The 26,501-nt window shown below is 37.7% G+C and overlaps 1 protein-coding gene across 1 annotated transcript; it reads right to left on the bottom strand.

Moving 5' to 3' along the window:
- Positions 1–1,864: 1,864 nt before the first annotated feature.
- Positions 1,865–18,217, bottom strand: LOC127988342 (uncharacterized). The gene is made up of 13 exons (XM_052591027.1): positions 14,783–18,217; positions 14,486–14,644; positions 14,247–14,305; positions 14,108–14,128; positions 12,596–12,849; positions 12,152–12,210; positions 10,301–10,568; positions 8,429–10,224; positions 7,690–7,909; positions 6,155–6,365; positions 5,896–6,084; positions 3,802–4,003; positions 1,865–1,948 (listed from the first exon to the last, which is right to left on the bottom strand). Exons 1-13 carry the CDS (start codon positions 18,215–18,217, stop codon positions 1,865–1,867), a joined length of 6,957 nt encoding a protein of 2,318 aa, XP_052446987.1.
- Positions 18,218–26,501: the final 8,284 nt, after the last annotated feature.

Genomic DNA, 26,501 nt, shown 5'->3' with positions numbered 1-26,501 from the left:
AGGCTCGAGTCTAAGGACCAAAGAATGTCCTTGGTTTGCGTTCAGACTTGTATTATGTGATCTGTTTTACATTTATATATGCTTATACTTGTGTTTCCATGTGTTAGTCTTGATCTCTGTTCCAAAAACTGTCTAGGTCTAAATAAAAGACACTAAGTAAAAGGAACCTGCTTAGGGCAAATTCTAATGTTCCTAAAGTCAGGTGTTAACATGTTGCTAGGCTAACAAAATTATACTAGCTTAGAAATACACTAAAATAGTAATCTTTCTTCATCTGCCATCTTGGATGGATTATTATTTGTTTATTGGGCTTGTTACTGCCATAGAATTTGGCAAAAGGAACTCAACTGGAGTAGCCCTCGCATCAGTAGGTTGCCTACAAAGTCTTAAAATGTCTCCTATGTAGGCAGTTCACTAGGTTTCGGTGCATATCCTGTGTGTGGCCTGGATCCAAACTGTAGTGAACGATCTGCCCTGTGCTCGCAGCTGGTATGACAGTTAACCATTACTCAGCCCCAGCCTTAATTTTTCAGTCTGGTACTCTCCACCTGTCTGGAACTCTATACGGCACCTGGCACAGGTAGAACACCCACGAACGGCCTGCTGTCTGGATTTGTCTTGCCATGCCATTGTAGCGCAGAACACTGAGCTCTTTTGAAGACGTATTAACTACCACTGCACAAAGAGTTCAATTCATATCCAGAAACCGAATGTCTCGAAAAGACATTCTTCATGATACAAAAGAAACAAATCTGTGCTCTTCAACGGCATGAAAATATTTTTTTAATTTAGTATTAAATATTGCTGTTGGATGTAAGCAGTGGCACCAGTTTTAAGTGTTTTAAACTGCCCTAATACATTTTAACATCATACGAACCTGTCAGTGATCATTTTTGTCACTTTACAGCTCTTTGTGTCACATATTTTGCCAGCGCTCCAATTTAAAATCTTGGCAATCTTTTTGACGCGTTGTGGCATTTTGAAATGTTCCTTTAATCACAGTTTCAGTGTTTAATTTCAAAATGCCTACAAAAAAAGAAAAGAAAAAAGGCCCGCAATTTTCAAACAATCGTTTAGGGGGTTGAATAGATATATAGTTGGATGTATGGATGGATAGATAGGTAGTATTACTGCAAGAGGTTGATGGCATGCAGAAGCAAAACTTCTCTTGCTAATTTTGTTTGCCTGCCAGTGGATTCCTCTCCAGCACTGGCATCTGTGCCTAAGGTTGCTGACCCCTTTTCCATAGAATTTACTGATATATGTTTATGTGCAGCCGAAGTCATGTTTTACAGAAGGACAAGGGAAGTTTGCTTTCCAGTAAGTGATGCATTTATTGGGTTTGCAGTCTTTTATTTGGCTCAGATCTCATATTAGCTGCCACAGTGCATGTTAAAGAAAAGTATTGGGTTCAGAACAAGTTAAGCTCTGTCTGCAGCCTATGTGATATGCAGTCGATTACCGTGTAAATTAATTCTGACTCATCCATCACTTTTGAAAAACAAACAAATTTGGTGTTTATTGTACCACACTTACAATAAGTCTATTGGGCAAGACATTCCAGAGTAATGTGGAGCTCGTATTGTTGTTAAAACTGAAATCTTTCACACAGAAATGTGTTATTGAAAATGTAAATTGTTTATCCTGTGCGAATGTCTTGCCCTATAGACTTTCATTTTACGTGCACAACTGTGAATGAATGTTTCGCTTATTTTTACAACTGAAGGACGAGCCAATTATTTTTTTTCATGGTCAGCAACAATTTTCACAGATGCTGTCCGTTGAGTTTAGGTTATATGCAAACCAGAACATTCGGATGGTGTGTGTCAGGTCTATCATCATCAGTTTGTGTTAGTACAAACACTTACACTTGGTGTTGTCGGACAAAATCTGCGAACTGGCGGTCCTTGGCATACAGCTCGATAATTCGAATACGGTCCTGGATTTCCTGTTTTGAGAGCAGGAAGGTGAAAAAGGGAGAAGAAGACAGTTATATAACTCAAGAAAGTGACCTCTTTGCCCTAGCCCTCATTTTACTTCTAGACGTCTAGACCATCTCTAGCACTTTAAACCAAGAGCAAAGGTGAGACACAGAATCTTATGAAGGATTTCTTCAGTTACAGACAGTTTTACGTAAAATGAGGGGATTTTAAAGTAAAACATTTATTCAAGAATCGATTATAGGATTATATAGGATATACAGACGGGCAGACAGACAGACAGACAGACAGACAGACAGACAGATAGAGTAGGGCCTTTTATTGTGGCCAGCCTAAGGCACACCTGTGCAATAATCATGCTGTCTAATCATAATCTTGATATGCCACACCTGTGAAGTGGATGGATTATCTCGGCAAAGTAGAAGTGCTCACTAACACAGATTTAGACAGATTTGTGAACAATATATGAGAGATATAGCTCTTTTGTGTACACATAAAAAGTCTTAGATCTTTGAGTTCAGCTCATGAAAAATGGTTTCAAAAACAAAAGTGTTGTGTTTATAATTTTGTTCAGTGTAGATAGACAGACAGACACAGATAGATAGATAGATAGCTAGATAGATAGCTAGATAGATAGATAGATAGATAGATAGATAGATAGATAGATAGATAGATAGATAGATTGTACTTCGTAAAATATTATATTTCTAAAATATAATAATCCATAATTAAACTATTGTTGCATTTTACATATTTTACATAAGTATTTCAGATTACATAAATACTACTATGCATGTAGTTAGTAGGTAAGTAAGTAAATATTAATTCCTCTGCAATTAACTCTACATTACATGTTTAATGGATTGAAGGAATAAGTGAATAAAAGACATTTAGTCTCTTAAACTCTTTAGTTCATTCAGTTGTGTTACATAAGAAATATGATTTATCTACCCATCAAGTACTGTTTTCCAAAAGAGGACGTGCTTGACAATTCTCCATTGTTCAGAGTTGCCAGAATATTCTCTATTGTGAGCATATATCAGTCAGGGAGACTATGACAGTTTCATTGCTACAGGGAACAGTGCTTTAGATGAAGGACATGGAGTGTTTTTAGGGATGTTTTTGAGGAATATTTCATGCAAACATGTGGCGCAGTAAACGCTACTAAAACACTAAGTAATGCTGCAGACCACTTGCATAAACGCACACAGCTGTGCAGCTCTATGGACAATGTGTACCATGAACAGTTATTATTATTATTTTAATGTTCATTTAATTCATACTTTTTTATACAATCTAATTATGCCTCATTTTAAGGTTTAGGGGTGAACCTTCACCCCCCCCCCCCCCCCCCCCCCTCCTAAAAATCATACATTTGCATATAAATAACATGCAGATTCATACTAAAGTGCCAATTTGTAAATTGTTATGATTTCTAATGAATTCCGTTCATAATCAATTTAGTTTACTACACTTTTATTGGCTTAGTTTTGGGGGGAAAATTCTTATGTGTATGATCTTATTTGTATGTCTTTGTACAGGTGGACCCTGATCTTACTTTTTCTAAAAATTACATTGTAACACTGTACGAATTCATGCAAAATCATCACCTCGTAAAGTAGTCATAGTTTATTAATCAGTTTAATTTATTGCACTTTTATTAGCTTCATTTTGACATAAAATTTGCTGCATTGCCGTGACTCGCATTATTTTCGAAAATTGCATTTTTATATCTCAAAGATGTCTTTTCAATCATTTGTCATCACTTCCATCCCACAAAACCCACAAAACGTTTTTTTCATTTCGAAATAAATATGGTAACTTTTTTGGTCTATTAACATGCACGCCAACACATCATTACCTCTTTCGTAAGTTCGCTGTTCTCATAAATGTGTCGTATTTCCTCGCTGCTGAAGTCCGTGGAGGTCTCAGCGCTGCCAGCGCTATACGCAGGGGCATCTGGGTAACGGCGGTAGTACTGATTATGGCCTGTAGTTGCTTCACTTTCAAACATGGGATTGTACTTAGTAGCTCTTTCTAGAGATGGTGCGTTCTCTGAATATCTGTGAAAAAAATGTCAGGAAATAAAAGATTATGTATTGCAACATCTAAACAGCAAAAAAAAAAAAAAATGAGCATGGGTGTTTATTTGGGAAACACAGGTTCGAATCTAATCCAAAAACGAACGTTCATACCTAAAAAAAAAAGGGTTTTGTCTGGGATCAAACATGCCCTTGGCAAGAGTTCGTAAAATTAAATCGTCCCTCCTATTTATATCTGCCCCAGGGTCAGATATAGAGCCATGGAAAAAGTGAGTGGATTATCTCTGGCCGAGTGAGAGCGGCTCAATGTTCTTCCATCCCGACATTCATTCTTCTATAACCTGTTGATCAGGATCACTGATAGATCCCCTTCAGAGACGTTACATCATCTTACGTCTGCCAAGATTTCCCTGCTTGCCCTGGTGCTAGTGAAGCAAACAGGTTTAAGTCTGCCGTGTGCCATGTTTACAGACAAAGTTTAGATGCAAAATAAATTAATTAAAGTATTTTCTTATCTATTTAAATGTATTTCAAAGTAACCTTTCAAGTATAAGAGCTAACTTGACTTGTCCGAACCATTTTTGCAGCTTTAAACTAAATGGTCCCACGATAATTTTAAGTGCATGTATGAAGTCAGATCTAAGTTTGACCATCACAATATGTTTTGTATTTAAAATAAATGTAAATTTGTTCAGATACTGTACTAATTCAGTCACAGTTGTCTAATACATTGTGGATTAATGCCGCGTTCAAAAGTCTTCTTGGAAAGTTCGTACTTACGAATTGACAAATTGTAATTACGATGTCAGTTGTGTTCAAAACACTTTGGTCAAAACAAGAAGGCGATTTTAACTCATAAAATTCAAAAATCTTCAAAATTATGAATAAAGCATCTGCATCATTATGCTTTTACTTTTTAGATGATGTAACCTGAATCATTATATACTCAATGATATTTTATATAGGTAATATATATTTTTATTTTACATTGCAAAAAAAAAAAAAATTAAATACTGCATATCTAGTCTTTGGCTGCATCGACTGCATCCGACACACTTGTTCACTGATACGCCTTCAACTTGGAAACTCTGGGCTTAAAGAAATATTGAGTTTCCCAGTCCTAATAAGACTTTGTGGTGGCGTTCATGTGTTTTCAACTTGTAAATGAATGAACTATAAGTGTCCAAATACTTATTGGGGACACTGTATGTTAACTATAAAAAAAATTGCATCAGTGCTATCACTATGATGTATCAGATGATGTACTATGATGTAACAAAAAACAAAAAAACAAAAAAAAAAACAAATCAAAATAAAACTTATGACAGGAACAACTTGTCCAAAACTATAATTGGTCCAGCCTGCACTTGCCTAGGAGCATTTGTTTCATAACAACCAAAGAGAAAATATTATGTGTTCAGACTTATTCGTACAAGGTCATAAAAACAAAACGCGCACGTTTGGGACATAAAATTTTGCAGTGCACTCCATATTTATGTTCCAGAACGCAGTGCTTTCAAACACAATCACAGTTGAGAATAGTTGGTTCTTTTTCAACCAGGTGAGGAAACCAAATGTCATTTAACAAGTTGGAATATGCAACATTATTTTTCTCTTGGGGCCTCAGAGGAAACTCAAATCACATTTCAGAGTACTTGTATTTACAGCATTCATTCAAAACATTGACAGAATGCTTTAAAAAGGCCATTTAGGCTTCGCATGGGCACCATCGAAGTCATTCAAATGAATTGAACCGGTATTAATTAGCCACTTTGTAGACCACTAAGGAATTCAGCTTGTTCTGAAGTTTAAAGAAGGACATAAGCTTCTTAATTTCTTCCAAAAAAAATATAATCTTATGATTTATTAGGGGCATTGGGGTGTGTTTGTTATTCTGTAAGCACAGTTTGTACCGTAAAGGGTCCTCTAAATCATCCGTGTCATACTGGTCTCGCAGAGTTCTGGCGAGGAAAAAGATCACGCCCGAAGCCACGAGGAGGAACCCAGCGACTGAGGCGATGGCGATGCCAACCACCAGTGGTTCTGACACATACTCCTCACAGTGTTCGCCCCGATACCACCAGTTTTCACCGACTCGACACCTAAAAAAAAGGTGAGTGAATTTCATCTTTGGCCGTGTTGTTGCTTTAGGAGATTTTGCACAGTACACACCTACAAATGGCGCCCTTGCCAGGAATGATGTCACATTTCCCATCATTCTGGCAGAAGTCTTCCTGTATATCGCAGATACTCTGACATGGCAGCCCGTCCACGCTAAAATAGCCAGCGTTACAAACGCACTCTGCCTCGCCAGACCAGCGGTTGACTGAACACTGGGAGAACTCATTACACGCCTGGAACTTACATGGATCAGCCTTGTCACCTATCAGAAAGAAAAAGACCTATTATATATATATATATACTCACAGTGAACAGAAACTATAAAAATAAAACCTAATAATATTAATAGTAAGTATCATAGTATATACATTTTAAAACAAAAATTTTGGTAACACTTTAGTATAGGGTCCAGTTCACACTAATAAGTAGTTGCTTATTAGCATCTCTATTATTAACATATTGGCTGTTTATTAGTGCTTATAAAGTACATATAATGCATGACATCCATAATCCTACCCAATACCCTAAACTTAACAACTACCTTATAAACTATTAATAAGCAGCAAATAAAGAGTTATTTGAGGCAAAAGCCATAGTTATTGGTTAGTTAATAGTGAGAATTGGACCCTAAAATAAAGTGTGAGAAAAACTTTTACCAAATAAATCATTATGTTTTTATCATTTTATTTATTTATTTTTATGGATGAAAAATAAAAATATCATGAGGATTTATTATGATGCCAGGAACAACTATCATTGTATTCTGTATTCAATGCTGTATTCAATGCATTGTTTATGTGAATCTAATTTTTACATATTTTTGAAATATAATACAAACAATTATCCAGACAAAAACATCATGTCTCATATATTTTTCTTATATAAAATTAAGATGGAATACAATGACGTTAAAAGTTTGGATGTCAGTTGATAAATGTGACTATTTTTGCATTTGCTGCAATAAGCATTATTACAATTCATTGCAAATGTGGCATCAAAATAAAGATAATGGACCCACTTTATAATAATTTTACTGATTTCAGATTCATCAGCCATTGGTCATTAGAGACGTGTGTTGACAAAGGAGCTCAGACAGAATTTACACAGAGACACAAACAAATATGACTCACTTGCCTGATGCGTTGAGCTCTGCACGTCTCACTAGAATAAATCACCTCTAATCTGTCTGCAGTACAGAATCAATCTCTTATCACTCATCCCAACAAGGCCTATTGTTTTCCAAAGCCAGACTGGAATAAGCCTTGCCTTGTGTCCTCTAGCATAGGAGAAACCTGCTCAATATTGTTCAAAATGCCAGAGATCTACCATTTTGGAGGTGTGCCAGCAAAATGCACAACCCTTCCAATATTCTTGTCCCTAAGTTAGTCAGTTAATATATTTTTTGACATTTTGATTTATGACATTGAATTGGCAGAAAATGCATAATATGCTAGGCATTCTGCCCTTTAAAGAATATCAAATAATGTTTGGTGGATATTGTTGGCCATAGGCGGCACCAAAAATTAGCTTGTTTCTTCAGCTAACCCCAATTTGTTTTCTGTGTATATGCAAGTTCTTTGAGTTACCTGATTCAACATCCAATGAATACTTGTCTATTGCAAGATTCATAGTTTGGTAAGCAGTATTGCAGAAGTCCTCCAGGATAAGGTAAACTGCTGTCGTCACACCATGGGGAACTGGCTTGCCAAACTTCATCCTGCTGTTTACCACAATGCTGCCATTCCTGAAGTTCAAGATCTCTAAATTCTGAAAATTGCTGAGGTTTGACTGTAGATATGGGACAAGCTAGAAAAAAAGAAAGAAATAATTAAAGCATACTCCAGTGAGCAGCAATACAGAAGCATGCATATCTAGTTACGTTAATAGAAGTCAAGAAGTGGACTGAAGATTCTAATTCCATCAATTATCTCATTAGTTAGTGTTCATAGAGACAGCTATGCTAATGGAGTTAACGGATAATATGCAAAGCCCGTAACAAACTCTCCTACAACAACAAACATCAACCAATCTAAACTGACGTTGCCCTGTGTGTAACCTCAGACTGTGAAATACGGAATCGTTTACCCCAAAATGAAAATTTTGTCATCATTGAAGACTTCCTCTGAACACAAAAGATTAAAGTGCAATTAAAGTGATCAGTCCCAAACTTTTTCTCTAACATCCCTTTGGGTTCATTACTGACTAAAAACATGTTAAAACCAGTTGTGATTAATAACTCAAGGTCTTCTTACTAATATTTTTCTTTCCATAAAGAAGAGCAAAGTGAGTACCTAAGAATGTAAGTGCATAATGAATATATATTACCAGTTCTATGAATTGCTGCTCAAGAGCCTTGTATTCAGTAGAGCTCTTGTTGAACAGATCTTCAGAAAACATCATGTTGGTAACCCTGAGGCTGAAAAACACTATTAACGCCCTTCCAGGACTGGCTGGCAAGGCAATACCTGCCAAGTCAGTTCCGCGAGCAAATCCACTACCGCCGTCTTCATCATGGCTTGGCCCATCAAATGGGAATATGTCAAAAGAAACATCAAACTGTGTTATGTTGGGGTTTACTGGAGCAGGAACTTTCATAGTAGCAGCATCAGCGTTCACTGGTTTGGTTGGTAGGATGAGGCCTGTGATATCAGGTCTTGATCCTACTGTGTGCTCTTGTACTGAGTCATCTGATGTTATTTGTTTGGTAGGTTTGAATGTTGGCTGATTAAATGATGGTACAGTGGTGGAACTGAGGGTCTCCAAATGTTCTGAAACATCTGGAATCACAGACATTGTGGACTGAAATATTTTAGTTGAGTCTCCATCTGATAAATCAGGCTCTTTCGCAACAGTTGTATTATAAGAGTGCATTCCATTGGTTTGAGTCTCTGGAGTCGTCTCTTGAAGAACTGAATGAGTAGATGATTGGGTAGGTAGAGGTTCCGTGGTTGATTCTGAAAAAGGTTCAGCCTCATCTATTGATGAATGTGATATCCGAGTGAATGGAGAGTCCTTCTCAGGAGACAGGGAAACTGAATGATCTACACTTGGCTCTTCAGTAGTCATTGTTGTTGGAGATGTTGTCGCGACCAAGATTTCATCCCCAGCTAAATCCTCCTCTGAGAGCTTAGTTGCTGGGCTTTCTGTAGGCATAAGCTTGATGCCTTCCATCTCCTCATCTAGAATCTTGACTTCTTCATCTGAACCTTCTACCTCTGGCCATAACAATGCAGGTAATTCTGTGACACCTTTGGTTACAGGATGCTCAACGGCTTCTGAATAGGTAGTAGGACCCTCCACAGAAACCGTATCAATTTCTAGAATTACAGGTATTTGCGTGGTTGAAGGAATTTCATTGAACTTTGTTGTGGAGGACAGCATTTCCTGAATCTGCTTGGTTTCTGTTAAAGTAGTATGTTCATCCATAGCTACTGCTGTGCTTGGTGGGATCAGAGTGGGTGTAACAAGTCGTTCTGAATAGTCCTTATCAGCAGGTGAAATGATTGTATCAGGACTATGTGATGCATCCACCTCTTGGGTTTCTGCTGAAGTGTAGATGTGTAGCAAGGGTCGACTGGTCACATGTGTAACCATAGTGGTAGATTCATCTGGAAAATAGTCATCATATTCTTCAGGGGCTATTTGGGTCTGCATAGAAAGCTCGACAGTCAAAGTTTCCATTGTCCAAAAAACCGGAGCCTGGTCAGTTGTTGTGAAGTGAGGATTAGTACGAATATCTTGTGTCACAGGAACCCTGCTCAAGAATGGCTCATTGGGTGTCAGATCTTGGTGGGGAGGCTCAAGCTGTTCCTCTATAGATTCCTGACCTTCTTGAGATTGGTGTACTTCATCTTCCTTCAAGACTTCCTCTGGTGTTCCTGACTCCCAAGGCAAAATGTCAGGACCTAGATGATCCCCAGAAAAACCTGAGCCTGAACCCAGGTCTATCAAGTCACTCTCAGTAGTCAACACAACATCAGGAGGTTCCACAGGAGAAACTGAGTTCTCTTCCAACTTGTGATGTGATTCCGAAGGTAAGGCACCTTTAGTCATCGTGCCTGTGGTAGGACTGTCTGTAGTTGCAGTCTGTAGGAATCCCTCCTCTTCAATAATACCCTCATCTAAACAAAAACACACCATTTTAGAATCATATTACTGCCTTTACGTGGGAAATAATTCATGAGAGGTAAGACTCACTCTCTGTAGCAGGAGCCGGCGCACTGCTTGAGGTCTCAAATTTAGAGGTAAACTCGATGTTAACGTTCTTCAAAGACACATCTGTGGGAGACAGAGTGGGACTTTCCTCAAAGATGATTACATCATTTGTGTCCTTATTCCGATCATCCATCCAGGGATCTATTGTGTCAATGCGGTCAAGGAAATCATTGTTTGTAATGAAGATGTCATTGTTGGATAATTCCTGCCTGGGAACATCTGGTGGCTTCTCAGAGGCAAGAATATTGTCCTAGGATTTAATGATTGAACAATCATGGTTAGTTACTATTGACTGTTAAATATTTTTTTTGAGAAATAAAGGAAATATGTTTAAGGTAGGTCTACAAAAAAAGGTTGCTGACAAAATACCCTATAACTTTCCATACTGATGCATATGTCCCCTGAATGTCCTAATGTTTCAGCTGTTAAAATTATGACTATCATTTGACCATCACGGAATAAAAAAAAAAAAAGGTACACCTTTGGTGTAAGTGGAAGAAATTTTCCTCAAACTTCCTGGTGAATTACACTGGAAATACATTTTTTTCCCCAGCAATATGCCAGTGGAAAAAATGCATAGACATACTTAAAAAAGCACACATGCACATGATCTTCACACCATCCTGAGGGTCTCGTCCTAGTTGGTTTATTGACTTGTGCACATTTGACCAGAAGACAGTTTTCAACTGTTCCATATTACCAGAAATTAACATTTAACCTTCATGCAGATTTGGAATATGTCATGTTGTTTAAACTGTATAACAGCTGGTTGTATATAAATTCATGAATTATTCACACCATTTAATTTTTATGCAAGTAATGAGTGAGGTGCTACTGGAACTAAATCACCGTCAGATGCACACACTGGCCTCATTTATGAAACACGAGCAGCACAAATTTCTGTGTAAATCATTCGTAAAACCATTCTTACGTAAACTGTCACTTTTAATTCAGTGCGACTATTTACATAAGAAGTTTCACGGATAATTTACACTGAAATTAGTTATGCTTGTATTTCTTGAATTAGGTCCACTGACCATTTAATGCAGGACAAATGGCTAGACTGAACTATTTTTATGCACCCTACTAGTTCAGATCAGATAAAACGTCAACTTCTAATTAACTTTAAGTAACTAACATTTGTGTCTTTGGAGGCATGCATACTATTATTAGAGATAGAGAACATGTTTCCAGATACAGACATAGCGCACCAGCCAAAACAAGACAGTAAATCTATTTAATAAGGATATTGTTAGAAATGCCAGTTTTGTCAAAAGTAAGAGGAAAACCCGAGAGTAAATTCTAAGATTATTGCCATGTTTGGTATCCAATGTGTCTTTCTAATTAAACTACAGACTGTGAAGAAAGCTGCTCAGCCTATGCAATAAATATATGTCATACTGAGATTAAAAACAGATTCTTTTCAATATTTCATAGTGCCTGAGCTAAACAATTTTAATAAAATAGCATGCTTACTTGTGTCTAGAGAATACTTGAGCTGGAAAATTGACTTGAATGGTTTTACAGACCTGCTGTTTTATCCCATAGCTGTGCTATAATCTGTTTTAATGACATGCCATGAAAACCCATTTTATGTGCAAGGTAATCTTTCTTATCATGTAACAACAAAAAAACTACATGTGATTGCCATTAGTGTGACTCATTTTTCATTTAACAGCTTTGGAAGGATTCACATTCACACTTGAGAGTAATTGCACTGCAATGAGGTGAAAAAACCCTGAATCCTAAACTGCAGCTCGGGACAGGGATTCTGGACTGGACTGTCATGGTTACCCATTTACTGGGTGGTCCTGCCAATGACCATTGACTCACCATCATGTCACTGGAGTCAAGCGGTCTGCTGGTTGGTTTGGAAGACTCCAGTGTCTCCACTGTGAAGCCAAAACAGAGACAAATCATATCAAATTATATTTAAAACTGCTCAAGCACAGTTCATACCCATACTGGCGTCTCTTCAAGAGATTAGCTCTGAGGGCTGCGAGATTAGTCTGCCAAAACCAGAGATAAGAACCATAAAGGCTCTTGCTTCTGTTAAAACCGCGTACAGCCAAGCAGTGTAAGAGGATATGCCACCATTGTCAACATACTGCATTTCGGGTTCATTCAGCTACAGTTTGCAATTTACCACTATGACAGAACTTGAACCTGAATGTTTATAAGAAACATCAGTAAGACACACTCAACTCAACACCCTGATGTCTTGGGTTGCCTATAATGGATCCACAATATGTCTCTACTTCTTAGAGAATGTCTTACCATTTTCCAGCTGCAAAGAATCAGGGTCCACTTCCAGAGTGGTGTTTCTTATGAAATTCTCCTTGTGGAGGGCTTCGGTGATGTAGTTTCGGAAGTCAGTGATGGTGTAGACCACAGTAGGTAGCTCATCAGGATCGGTGGAGAAGTTCTCAACCATGTTGGAATTTAGGTTTATGTAATCCATGGTCTCATTACTTATTCCTGCACCATCGCCCTCAAGGACCACGGCATAGTGTACCACCACAGCCAGGCCTCTGGGGAATGCAAAGTAAACATTGACTGTTTGAGGTAAAAAAAAAAAAATAACAAAAATAATAATGTATGAAATTACTCATCTACAGTATAGTAGGATATCTGTTTTTGTTAGTTTGTCATATTTGACCATATTCTACAACTTTGTTTACATAAAACTAAAAATTAATTCAAAGAACAGCTTACAGTTAAAGGTCTAAGGTGGCTTGATGGTTTAGATGGATTAAGGTCTAATTGTTTTACTAGAACCACGAAGCTGGTCTGGTTGGTCTTCTAGTCTGGTTAAGCTGGTTTAACCAATCAGCCGACTGGTGTCCCAGTCAAACCAGCTGAAAAGTAATGGCTAACCACCATAGACACGCTAAGAGTCATTGGCTTAAGCTGTTTTCAGTTTTTTATTATTTTTAGTAGCTAGCAACCAAAAATGTCACAGAATATACAGCAGCCAGCTGTTGGTTACTTGGGGGAAAAGAAAAAAGAATTGGGAGTGAAGAAAGCTGACCTAGATTTTTTTTTTTTTTTTTTGCTACATATTTTTCTATGAGGGTTAGAAAACCTGTGTTGTTTACGACCTGATCAATTTTCTCTCCTATGATAGAAAACCTCCACGAAGATTCAATTTATTTGGCACACCAGAAATGCTGATTAGTTTTAAATGACTATAAGTGAGAACATCTCTGTTCTTAGGTGGTTTAAGGGGCCTCATAAAGCTCACAAAATAAGCAGTTATCTGGGTTATCTGAGGCCTCGCTGATAAACCACGGGAAACATTGCCATGATATATACATTGCCTTGAGAGAAGGGAACATTTAGCATTCAGTCCCATCATGCTTGGCAACTGGGCATGCATTTAGCACTGGGACTTATCACATTTCAGGTGGCGATTGGCCAGACGAAGTAGCCCTCTGATACACACACATAAGAGGTCACACCTAAAAGACCATCCTTTCAGTCAATTGATTTTGCAAGGCTAATGAGGCAACAACCACATGACCTTACCAAGAAAACAGTGTGAAAGCGATTTCAGAGTAACGCTCTATAAAACACTACATATGGTGGGTGGAAAATTCAGGCACATGAATTTCTCATTAGATGTTTTGGAGGAGATATGGGTCATGCAGCTGTGTGATATGGCAGGGTGGGAGACGGATTTATCAGGCCTGGGTGAATTTAATAGTGATAGCCCAAATCACACGTTACACATTTTCTTCATTTTGAGATGTGATTAACTGTGATTTATAAAAGTGTTAGAATACTTACCCTTCAATGTCCTTTTGTGGCCTGGGATATTTTATTAAGAAGAAAAAAAGAATGTTATTCAGAAATCAACATTCTGTATATTATTTTGCTATTATTTTTATCTGTATGCATAATCCTTTATATTACCATAAAATCATACCTAAACTCAAGGACGAATATTTTCTTGAAACCTGGGAGTCTTTTAAAAACTTCTTCAATCTTCAAAAAGGATAAAAAAGAAAAGAAAAAAGTAAGGAGATGCTATCAATGCTCAATTACCATACCAATACCAGTACCATACCAATTCCATTTGAGTTCTAATAATTTGTTCCATTCCCCACACACTGTTGTCACGTGTAACCAAATACATAAATATATAAATGTATAGATGCTGCTTACCTTATCGATGAACAGTTCGGATAAATGTTGATAGTAGTAACTTGATGGATCTCTCAGAGCATCATCATAACTTTCACCTCTTATCTTAATACTCAGCTCCACAATATGGTTGCCAGGACGTACTGGTCGGACCATAATGTCATCAATTTCATTTCCAATCTATATATAAACAAACAAACAAAAAAAAAAACTTTATGAAATGTTTAGAGGAACTCACAACTACGGTGTTAAAAATATACGGTATAGTTAACTAAAATGTCATAAATAATTAGTGTATTATAAATCCAATGTGCTTACCATGCTGTTTTCATTTAAAATATCATTAGAAATGTCCTGTGGTAAGTTTTGTAATGTGGTAGAGAAAGTCTTTTGAATGGTAGTTGTCAAGTCATTTAGAACAACCGTCATATCCTCGACTTTCAAGATAGGAGTTGGGATATCATCTTCTGCAGGTACCGGTTGGACCACATGCATTTCAGGGGTTCTAGGTACTGTCTCAGGCACCTCTGAAAGTTCAGATATTGACAAAGGTGCCTTAGATATGACATTTGAGATAGATACACGTGTCTCCAATTCAGGTGCTTGAGATATGACATGAGTTGTCTCTGTCATGGCATAAGCTTCTGTAATGACCTTAGGTGTCTCTGTTGCAACGTCATGTGTCTCAGATAAGAAGTCTCCTTTGGTCCCACGCATATCTGTGCCTTCATGTCTGATTTCCACTGCAACTTTAGGTGTGTCCTGTGGAATTTTTGATGGATCTGTAACTTCATGTATATCCTCATTTAGGGTAGTTGTCAGTATATCGTTTTCCAACTTAGTAACAGTAAAATCTGGCATTGTGCCTTCGAAAACTTTGAAAAGTGTTTCCTCACCACCTTCGCCTTTTTTAGTTGTGTCTTCTACCTTATCTTCCATACCTTTAGTTACAAACTCTACAATGTCAGTTTCAGGGGTACCAATTTCAAAAGAAGTATCAGGTGTGTTCTTGGATGTGATTCCAGTTGTGGTCTGACTTATGGTCTTAGTAGAAGTTTCTGTTATCTTAGTAAAAGTTCCATCATTACTTTTCTCAGATGATTCTTCTAAGACGACAACTTCCGTTACATCACCCAGTTCTGCAGTAGCTTCACTTGTTCCTCCAACAAAATTTTCAACCATGTTTTCAAGAACCGTTACATCGTCTGTGGGAATATCAAATTCAACCTCAGCAACTTCTGTTGGCTCTGTTGTCATCTCTCCAGGATTTACAGTTTCAGCTATGTCCTTATCAACATGTTTGTCTTTCTCAGTAAACACAGTAGCTTCAATAGCTTCTGTAGTTTCCTGTGTCAATCTAGGTGTCTCTCCAGCTGTCACCTCAACAACTTCTGGTGTCCCAGTTATAATGTCCTCTTCCTTACCTAAATTATCATTTTCAGCATCAGATGAGTCAACTACAAGCTCATGTGTTTCCTTTGACAATTCATGTGCACTCTCTGTCATGGTACCAGGTAGTTCTTCATCTTCTGGTGTAGGTTTAGTGTAGGGTACATCTTCCTTTTCATGTTCGTCAAGTAATGTAACAATTGCAATGTCTTCAGGTCCACCACTTGTTGATTCTACCTCAAGTGATGTATTTACAGGTGTAGTGGGTGATAGATTTTCTGGATTTGTGGTTACATGTGTGATTTCAACAACATCCTTATCTGTCAGAGTTTTTGGCAACCCTTCTGTGGGGGGATTAGGTGAAACCTCTTTCAGTTCTGTAGGAGTTGTCTTTGCTGGTTTCTCTGGTAAGACACTCTGAACGGGAGGTATTTCTGTAAAAGAGTCAACTGCAGGTCTATCAGTTGACATCATTGTAGCTTCTGAAACATCTATATGCTGAATGGTAACAAGTGCTGATTTAACAGGAGTTTTAGTAACACCCAATCCATCTTCAACTTCAGTTTCGTAAATAACATTTTCAGTAGATTCTCTAGTGACTACACCAGGAGTATTAGTACTTATTCCTGGCAAGTCCCCAAGGGTTGTGGGAAGATCTGTCTCATATTTTCTTGTGGTGGAACCTACTGGAGTTCTACCTGTGGGCATCAGTGTAGCCTCTGACACAACATCAGCCTCTACATATTGAATTGTAGCATCAGCTGATTTAAGAGGACCTTCGGTTACACCCTCTCCCATGTACGGTTTAGTTACAGAAATAATTTCTTCAGTAGATTCACTGGTGATTTCTTTAGGAGTATTGGTACTTATCGCTACTGAGTCCTCGAAACTTGTGGGAATGCCATAATCATCATTTCCTGTAGCAGAATCTTCTGGACTTCTAGCATTTGTCATCGATGTAGACTCTGAAACAATGTCAAACTCTTCATGGGGAATGGTAACATCTGCTGTCTTAACAAGACCCTCAGTAACATCCTGTTTCACAGTAGCCTTCACAGAGGACTCATTTATGAGTTCACTAGGTGAAATAGTGATTATCGCCAGTGAGTCTTCAAAGGATGTGGGAAGAAGGTGCTCATATTTTCCTAAAGTAGAATCTTCTGGATTTCTGTCACTGGTCATTAATGTAGACTCTGAGACAATGCCAAACTCTTCATGTGGAATGGTAACATCTTCTGTATTAACAGGACCTTCAGTAGCATTCTTTTTCACAATAGCCTTTACAGTGGCCTCATTTGTGAGTTCAGTAGGTGAACTAGTGATTATCTCTAGTGAGTCCCCAAAGGATGTGGGGATAAAATACTCATATTTTCCTGAAGTAGAATCTTCTGGAGTACTATCAGTAGTCATTAATGTAGACTCAGAGACGATGTCAGCCTTTTTATTAGGAATGGTAACATCTGCTGTCTTAACAGGACGCTCTGTAACATCCTGTTTCACAGTGGCCTCATTTGTGAGTTCAGTAGATGAACTAGTGATTATCTCTATTGAGTCATCAAAGGATGTGGGAAAAACATACTCATGTTTTCCTGAAGTTGAATCTTCTGGAGTTCTATCAGTGGTCATTAATGTAGACACGGAGACAATGTCCACCTCTTCATGTTGAATGGTAACACCTTCTGTCTTAACCAGACCTTGAGTAGCATCCTCTCCCATCTCCGGTTCCGATTCTGAATTAATCTCTTCGGTGATTTGACTGATGATTACCATAGGAGTATTGTTGCTTATCCCTGGTGAGTCCTCCATGGTTGTGGGAATATCATGCTCGTGTTTTTTGGAAGTATAATCTTCTGGAGTTGTATCAGTGGTCAATAATGTAGACTTTGAGACAACGTCAGCTCCATGTTGAATGGAAACCACTGGACCCTCAGTAACATCCTTTCCCAACTCTGTTCCTAAATAAAGCTCTTCAGTAAAATCTCTGATGACTACTGTAGGAGAATTGCTTATTCCTAGCAAGTCCTCAAAGGTAGTGGGTATATCATAATCATATGCTCTTAAAGTAAACTCCTCTGGAGTTCTATCAGACTCTGAGACCCTTTCAACCTCTTCATGTTGAATGGTAATATTTAATGTTTTGACAGAACCCTCGGTAGCATCCAGTTCAACTTTTAGTTCAGTTTCTGAAATAGGTTTCCTAGTGGCCACACTTGTGTGTTCTATGGGTGAACTAGTGCTTATCTCCGTTGAGGCCTCAAAGGCTGTGTCAGGCTCTGGATTGATTCCAAGTGTCATCTGAAGCTCTGCAGCCATCGTGGTGATTTTTGCTGCAGTGGTCTGTGGTGTGATGTCCTGTGAATCCATTGCTGCCTCAAGAACCAAAACACTGACTAAGTGAGAAGAAAACAAGAGAGAAAGTGAGGAAGTGTCAGTAATAAAAGAAATAGTTACATCAATTAATTGCATGCTCTTATTTGTTTACAGGACATGAGGGACAAACATGTAGCCTATCGTTGAGGCTAAGTCCATGCAGAAATAATTACTTACATTTGACTAAATGGAAGAATGAAGTCTAAGGATCCTGACACCTCTACTGCATTACAAGCTAATCAGTACCTAAAAAGGATTAAAGTCTATTCTGAAAGCAGTGCATATCCTGAGCCAGAGAGCACTAGGTCTCTACTGATATGACTGCAGGGTCTCATACCGACATTAACAATAAAGATCAATCAGAACGTAACTTAAATCAACTGACTGCAAAATCCAGTAAATAGAAATAAGGCTTTCCAGACTTATTGTAAAGTATTTATAAAGAAAGGGAATAGGAACGCAGATCCATTGTTCAAGTGGTATATTTTTTTTAAAACAATGTAGTATCTAGACTGACCTTCTTGGGTTGTGGCCACGCTTGCTTGTGTTGGCGCAGTAGTCGTTGTCTGATGTCTGCGAAAGAGAAGACAATTATAAATGCTTTTGAAGGCCAGGAACATACCCAAAATCTACAAAATCTAAACTTCTTACTGGCAACCAAGTTATACCCCCCCCCACCCCCCAAGAAATGAATTAAACCATAAGCAGAGCTATTTCTCTAAAGCTGGTGGAAAGTGAACTAGCTTTAGCAGGGACTAAAGGTATGACTGAAATTTCTGCAGTCTGAAGCCAGGGGCCAGCTTTTACTGTTAACGGGTGGTTTTGTCTGCAAAGCGTCAGTGTGTGTAAGGAACTGGTGTTTCAGATTATTCATTTAGTGTTAGTGTTATGTTACATATGTTATAATCTGAGCTCCACACTGGCCATTTGCAGATTTATTGATATTTACGCTTCAAAGCAGAGCACTACTGATTTGCACAATATGGTCTTTTATGCCCATGAGTCCTACCTGCATTCAGGTTGCCATGGACTGGTGGGTACACTATCATAAGACAAATATAGGAATTATTTGATAACACTGTTATTTTAGAAACAGCGGAATGTGACGTGGGTTCTTGTTTTTGTCTATATAGCACATTATTATTTTTCCATTGAAATATGGATAAATGTGCTGGGTTGACCAAGTTTGGTGGCAACTTGTGTGAGATGCAACACAGTGTAAAGCTTGGAAGTTTAAAAGTATTTTCCCTCTTCATGTACCATGATATTAACGCATAGTATTACAATGGTAGATGCTTATAAGCAGTTCTCACCTTGTTGATGTCATTGAGGCAGCTCCTACCATCTGCAAAATATCATAACAAATAGTTTGCTTCTTTTAATTTTTAAGAATTTTCAGTATATTCATTAAAGCGCTGATGTGAGAGTTATTTGTTCCATATCATGACATAAGCAAGGATACTTACACTTGAGATCAGAGCAAGGTGCTCAGCTGACTGGCTAAAGCTCCGGCCAATGTCAAACACACTAACGCTACTATTTTGACATTTCCTCATCCAGATCTGGTACTCTTCTTTCTCGGGTAAGCGATCCCAGAAGATTTTGAAAGCCTCCCAAACTGTTTCCTGGCACACTGAGGCACACAAACAAATGCAGACAGATCTACAGATACCCATATGCATGTCAATCCATACAAAGTAAACACACACAAACTCTACAAGAAAACACAGGAACATAAAACATCCAAAAAAAAAAAATGTAGGAAAAGTTACCTATTTCTTTCTGAATATATTCTGACAAAGTATAAATAAAATAGTGTGTAAAACAGTTTTTGTTTATTAGTGCATCACTGCATTAGCTTTAGCAACATGCTAACCCCAAATTGGAATCAACTGTTACTTGCATCTTCAGAGCACTTTGTCATTTGAACTATACACTTTGTAGAGTTGCTGTCTATGAGGGCACTCCAGATAAGTCACTTAAGAGGTTCAATTTAATTTATGCTGCCAGTAAAGACAGCAGACAGTAATGCAGCTCGCTAGGTTTAGGAAAAGAGCTAGTGAACTATAAACAGTGTAGAAGACAAAATCTCCAGCTATGAACTCTGCTGTAGTTGAAATTGACATCAATTTGAATGGATACTCCTCTGATTTAGAAGACAGAAATAACAGAATTATTTCGTTATTTCCAAATTGCATGAAGAAAAAGCAATAACTAACATAATGGAAACATCTCTTATCCTTATCCACACACGTCAATTGTTCCAGGCAAACGTAGTTTCTTTTATTTCTCAATTTGTGAACCAAAATTACTATTTTGGTACGTGTCGAATACTTTCTTAAAGTATCCTGCAAGCTGAAAATTAAATGCACAGATGGGGGATGTTAACTCTTGCTAAACATTTTGCGGCTCCAGTCGAAAGTTCCATCTACATCTGCCTGCCATACCGACTATGTGTGACGACTACCAGAACTCAAGCGTGTAGGAGGGCAAAGGTCACAAGTTTTCCTGGCAGAGCGAAGGATCTGATCACCATCTACAGTGATTCAGTAGCAGTTAGGAGTGCATGAGGAGCAATGAGGGAGAAACAGGGAATTCTGGCCTTCCCTACTGGAACAATACATGTTGACAGTATTTGATTTCAAAAGCATTGTCAGACATCTCAAGCCACGCCTTTATTATCAGTCTTAAAGGGACAGTTTACCCCAAATAAAATGTATGTCATTATTTACTCAACCTCATGTTGTTTGGATCCCAAATGATTTCTAATTTTCCATGAAACTCAAGAGAAGTCATTGAGTTGAATGTCTAGGCTATTGTTTCTATGGTTCTATGGTTCCATTAGGAACTTTTAACAATCCATTTAACTTTTCTATTGTACTAAAAGTTATTTAGATTTTTAAAATGTTCACTAAAGGCTTTTTGAGGAACCAAAATAGTTCTCCTATGGCATCAATGCGAGAAGAAAAAAAAAGTGTACGGTATTATTTTGTTTACATTTTTGTATGAATTCATTTATTTGGCATATAAAGTGGGGAAACACCAAATAATTAAATACGTGTTTCACACAAATTGTATTTGTTTTCAATTATAAAAATGCAAAATAATCGTTTCTGACTTTTGGACCCTGCTGCACATGTAATAAAGCACCACAGTACACTATAATAGGGTTCCGTGGCTAAACGTAATCATCTTTCCACTGACACACTGCGAGCATAACCTTTATGTAAAACAGCAACACTTGGTTCTCAAGTCTTCATAATTAGATTCACTAGGGTCATCTGGGTCCTATCAATGCAACAGCGAGAAAGATTATTCTCAGCGGTGGTCTCCAATAGAGTTTAATACTTTGATTGCATCTAACTTCACAGGCTAATATGTGAACTTTAGAAAGAGCATAATGTGGAAAAGTATGTTGAGTGCGTCTGAATATTTGAGCAAGCTTATAAGTAAGACAGAGACAAAGAGACAGTGTGTTTCTGACGTTTTGAAACCGTGGTTGAAATATGTGGTTACTTGGACATTAATGGAATTGGTCAGGTTGGCTTAGTTTATTATTATTGATGAAAAGTACAGAAGCATGAGCTCATTTTTCTCACATAATGATCTCAAAGAGCATCCATTTACATTAATGAAGTCATCTGCAACATACTGTACCTTACAATTACCATTTTTGGTGACTTTCCCAGAATCTCTCAAAAGCAACCAAAATGTCTGTTTCTTACCTCGCAGGTGAAAGAAGTTGAGATGATTCCGTATTGCCTGTTGCGCTGTCTCATGTGAGCAAAGTTTAACTCCACTGGGAAACAGAAGGTCTCTTTTCCGTCTAGAAAGGGCTGTTTTCCCCTCACTGGACCAGGTTTTATCTTTTAATGGCACCAACGAGTGATTCAAAACTTCATTGGTGTCCACAAAAGTTGTAAATCCATTTGGTAAATAATCCTCAGAATCTGATAAGGAACAAAGAACACATGGTCACAACACATCAGGCATCACAAAACGCCTCAAGGTATTCGTGTAGAGTAGATACATACCTGCATCTATGGAAAAATGCCCGGACAACAACAATATCAAAACCCACCAAATGCATTTAAAAGATAAATCAGGCATAATGATTCCTTACTCCGGGACACTTTAAAGAAAAAGTTGTCAATTTTTAATTTACTGACGGATGCAATTCAGGCATCCCTCTTCACAGTTCCAAAAACTTGTACATAGTTGAATTAATTAGTCTGCATTGTCACTAGATCCTTTCGTTGTCACAGAGGGATGCGATCACGTAGCTTTTAGCTGACGTCTCCACATGCGGCTTAGCAGATGGCTCTTTGGAAGATTTTTCTTGCCCTCTAATCCTATTAGTTAATTCTTCTGAGGAAGCTTGTCGAGAAGTCAGTGATACTCCTTTATTGCCCACCTGTGGGATCCATCTGGATTGCCGAGATTTCCATAATTTGTAATTTGCGGTCTGATCCATTGAGTAGTTCAATTATGAGTGGCTTCTTTGCTGCCAATATCTGAAATGGAATTTCAAGATGCAATGACATAATTAATTAATTGCGCAATCTAACATGCAAGATCTCTTGCTAAGTGTTTGACTAGATTTTAGTTCCTGTAGGGTTAGCCCTTTGTCTACGAGTTTGCCACGTGCCGTGACCATACAGCTTACAAGAACTTCATCTTTATTGTGTTTTGGGTGTGTATGAACAGTATGAACAGATGGCACAAGAGTGGGCCAAACAATTCCAGGTTTCGTAAGGTATCAGTGGTTCGGTGGAGGATATTAAAACCACAGCTATTCATTCAACATATATTTAGAGTTGAATTAACTCTAAATTGCTGTTTTTAAAGTAGGGTTTCTGCCAATATACGATAAAACAGTATCATTTTAAATAATATTAGGTCTTATTTGTTCCATCCTATTTATTTGTACACGTTTTTACAGTGTTGCACAGTATAACCAATCACACACAATTCTGCTGACTTTATGAATTCAATGGCCAATCAGAGGCGTTCAGATGAGTCATCGCTGAAACACCGGCGTTTTATTGATGAGTAAGTGTGCTCACTGAAATTTGCACATTTTTCCTTATAAACAACAAAGTGCAGATGTACGTGCGATGTAAGTATAAGCTTCACCGATTATAACGGGAGTGTTTGAAAGTTCACAAACTCTAACTAGACTGAAGTCAGGGATGTTCGTTGATAATATTCATGTTAGTTAGCTGCTGCGTGAATAACCGATGGACTGTAAGCATTATAATTAGTAACTAACAATGTTTTTTTTTTTTATTGAATTATTATCAGGGTCACTTTCCTGCTATAAAACGAAGTAAATAATTCAATAAATTAACAAATAATATCAGTGATCTCACAGGCTGATGACATATGGAGCATATCGCCCAAAACTATTGTAAAGATAATTTCTGAATGCTGGTTTGTCTGAAATGTTATGAAGACACTATTTTGCAAGTTTGCAGTTTAGCACATAGAAAACAATGATGTACGCCATAGTTGGTAAAGTGTTGTATGTTCAGCCAAGAGGTTCTGAGAGACAGACAAGATTTCTCTTTGGAAGTGTGAATGTTAAGAGCGCCAGATGGTTCCGACACTGAGCTGATGGACTCTGGTTTAAATCCGTTGAGTTTGATGGTAAAGGGTGTTTGACGGGAAGCAGGCGGTGGCTGTGACAGATCAAATCCTGTGTGACATCTGCCATATCTGTAGCTTTGTGTTCTCTCTTTTCACTTATTCTTCCTTTCATTCTTTCACTCGTCCTACTAACAATGTTCAAAAGTGCACCAAAATGCATTCCTAAATTCTTCACCAATATGAAGACTTTTCCACACATTTATTTATTTTAGAATTTTTTATAAATTTTGTTTTATTTTAGTACTTTTTAGGTAGTTCAGTTAAACTGAAAACCCTTTTGTTATGATTACACTGAAAACAATATTTTCTGAAATGGTTCCATGTGACCATTTTTAAAAAGATTTTCAAATGGCAATGATGATTAAGCTGAACAGTCATTCTGGTAATTATGACATTATGACAATAGTCACGGGTCGACTTATCATAACTTCTCACTACAGCAGGAGGTTGTGTTAGCGTTTCGGTAACTTTGGCTTCACCTGTGCATCAGTCGGTGTCCTGAATTAAAATAGCTTAGAGAGAGACAAAGGAAGGGTTGGAGCAGGTCGACACGGCAGCGCTCCAACACCTTGAATTCAGACAGACCTATTTATAAAACAAACCTTGCGCTTTCTTTGTCTGCAAAACTATTTGGAGTACAAAGGACACAGCTAGCTCCAGACAGTGATGGTGACATTTCAAGAAGGTTTAATGATTAGACTTTAGTTATTGGATAAAATGGTAAGTCGTTGGACGCTCACCCAGAAGAGTCTGGGTGACTATCCAGACAGTCAGATAAGCATTTCATCTTCAATCACTTCCATTCAAACTTACTGTACTAGGTTGATATGACTTAGCAGAAAGCCATCTAATTGTTGAAGCTAAAATAATTTTGATAGTTATATATATATAGTCCTGTAGTCAGCTAGTACAGAACCAGAAAGCAGTAGCCTTGCTGTGAGAGTAGATTATGGGGTATAAATCAAGGTTGAGGGGGGCGTGCGTGTGAGATCTCCTCTTTTCAGAGCCTAATTCAGCTCTAATCTCAGATTCTAGTCCAGATTAACTAATCTAGGGCCGTATAGTTTAAAGTTGGAGCGCTGGGCTTGACATGGGCTCAATCAGGCTACTTCCATTGTCAGACGTGATTAGAGAAAAACCCAACAATGATCCTAAATCCCACACGCAGCACCCCAGTCAGGCTTGGAGTTTAAGGCCAACTCTCATGTGGGAGGATCAGTACTTCTATTAATAAACCCAAATCATATACCGATCACAGGCGGGTGTCCCAAAGTCTGCTATCTTACGTTTCTAATTTAATAAAAAAATAATAATAATAATTGAGAAATTACATAACCAGCAAACGAATTTGAATGAAAAAAAAAAAAAACTTCACTCCAATGATTAAAAATACATAAAATAAAAAAATAAAAAAATAAACAGTTAAAAAGTGTCTGGTGAATTTTAAGGGGCATTTTGGACAAGTCAAAACAAAAACAGGTGGCCGTTCTTGTACAGGTACAGCAATAATCTCTTAATTTTCCTTGAGGAATCCTTCACTATCCCTAGGAATAATCTTCCAGTGAAAAACACTTGAATTAGTGAGAGAAAGAGAGGACATTCAGGACAACCAGCAGCGGCTGCTTTAAATCCCATTCCCATCTGCTCCGGGCCAACACACGCCTGCTCTCCTCCAAATCCCAGTCCGTTCATGAACAACACTACTCCTCAATATAGGACCAGCTTCATATATAGCAATGATATATATATATATATATATATATATATATACATACACACACACACACACACACATATATATATATATATATATATATATATATATGAAATGTTGTAATTTTCAGAGTGGATTTAGTCCTCTGATAGACCCACAAATTGCACAGTTAAAAAAAAGTCCATTTACCACTAAATACTTAATTCTTCACTGTCATGCATCCAATTAATACACATGTATAATTATTTTCCTTGGAAGAAGAAAAATGCACACGAAAAACCAATCAGCACTGGCCATCAAAGCTTTTTCCAACAAAATGCTTAAAGTAGCCCAGCGGGGGCTGATAATGCCTGTACAGTCAAAGCGGACTTTTCTTTAAAAAGCCTTTCATTTCTTTTCATCCCTCTCCATTTTTAAAGTTTTCCATTAATGAAAAGCATTTTAAATATATGGCAGGTACTGGTTAAATACAGTTTATGATGTTTATTATTATTTTAGTAGGCAGTGAGGGGTCCAGCTGAGCTCTGGCCAATTCATACAAACACAAGTGAAAGCGGGCCGATGCTTTGTTTCAGTTTCATCATAAACATTCGTGTTTTTGTGTGCCTCTGGAAAAAGGGCTGTTTTTATGTTCTGTTTTTTTTTTCTTTAATGGAGCATATAAGTGCATTATGGGGTTTCCAGTCCTGCTTCACTCTCAGGAACACAATGCTTGTTTGTGGAGATGGCACTATTGCTTCCAGCTGTGGCTGTCAGTGATATAATTACATGAATAATATTCAGTCACTCACTTCCTCCCAATAAGATCATTAAAAAAATGTGCTGTTAAAAGTGTGATCAATACATACATTTTGTTTTATATATAAAACCATCACATTTTTAAGCAATTTACTAATATTGAGTGAACAAAATTTA

This window comes from Carassius gibelio, chromosome B22 (assembly GCF_023724105.1).
Source record: "Carassius gibelio isolate Cgi1373 ecotype wild population from Czech Republic chromosome B22, carGib1.2-hapl.c, whole genome shotgun sequence".
In the NCBI taxonomy this organism is placed as follows: Eukaryota; Metazoa; Chordata; class Actinopteri; order Cypriniformes; family Cyprinidae; genus Carassius; species Carassius gibelio.
Note: the sequence above shows the minus strand (reverse complement) of the source record. Positions and strands in the feature narration are given on the sequence as shown.

Bases quoted from the DNA above. Each gene is read 5' to 3' on its own strand.
- LOC127988342 (XM_052591027.1), bottom strand. From the start codon at position 18,217: ATGGATTCACAGGACATCACACCACAGACCACTGCAGCAAAAATCACC. The intron at 14,129-14,246 runs GTATGATTTTAT...AAAATATCCCAG, and splicing joins ATATTCGTCCTTGAGTTTAG to GCCACAAAAGGACATTGAAG. The intron at 4,004-5,895 runs GTACAAACTGTG...TTTTTTTCACAG, and splicing joins GATTTAGAGGACCCTTTACG to ATATTCAGAGAACGCACCAT.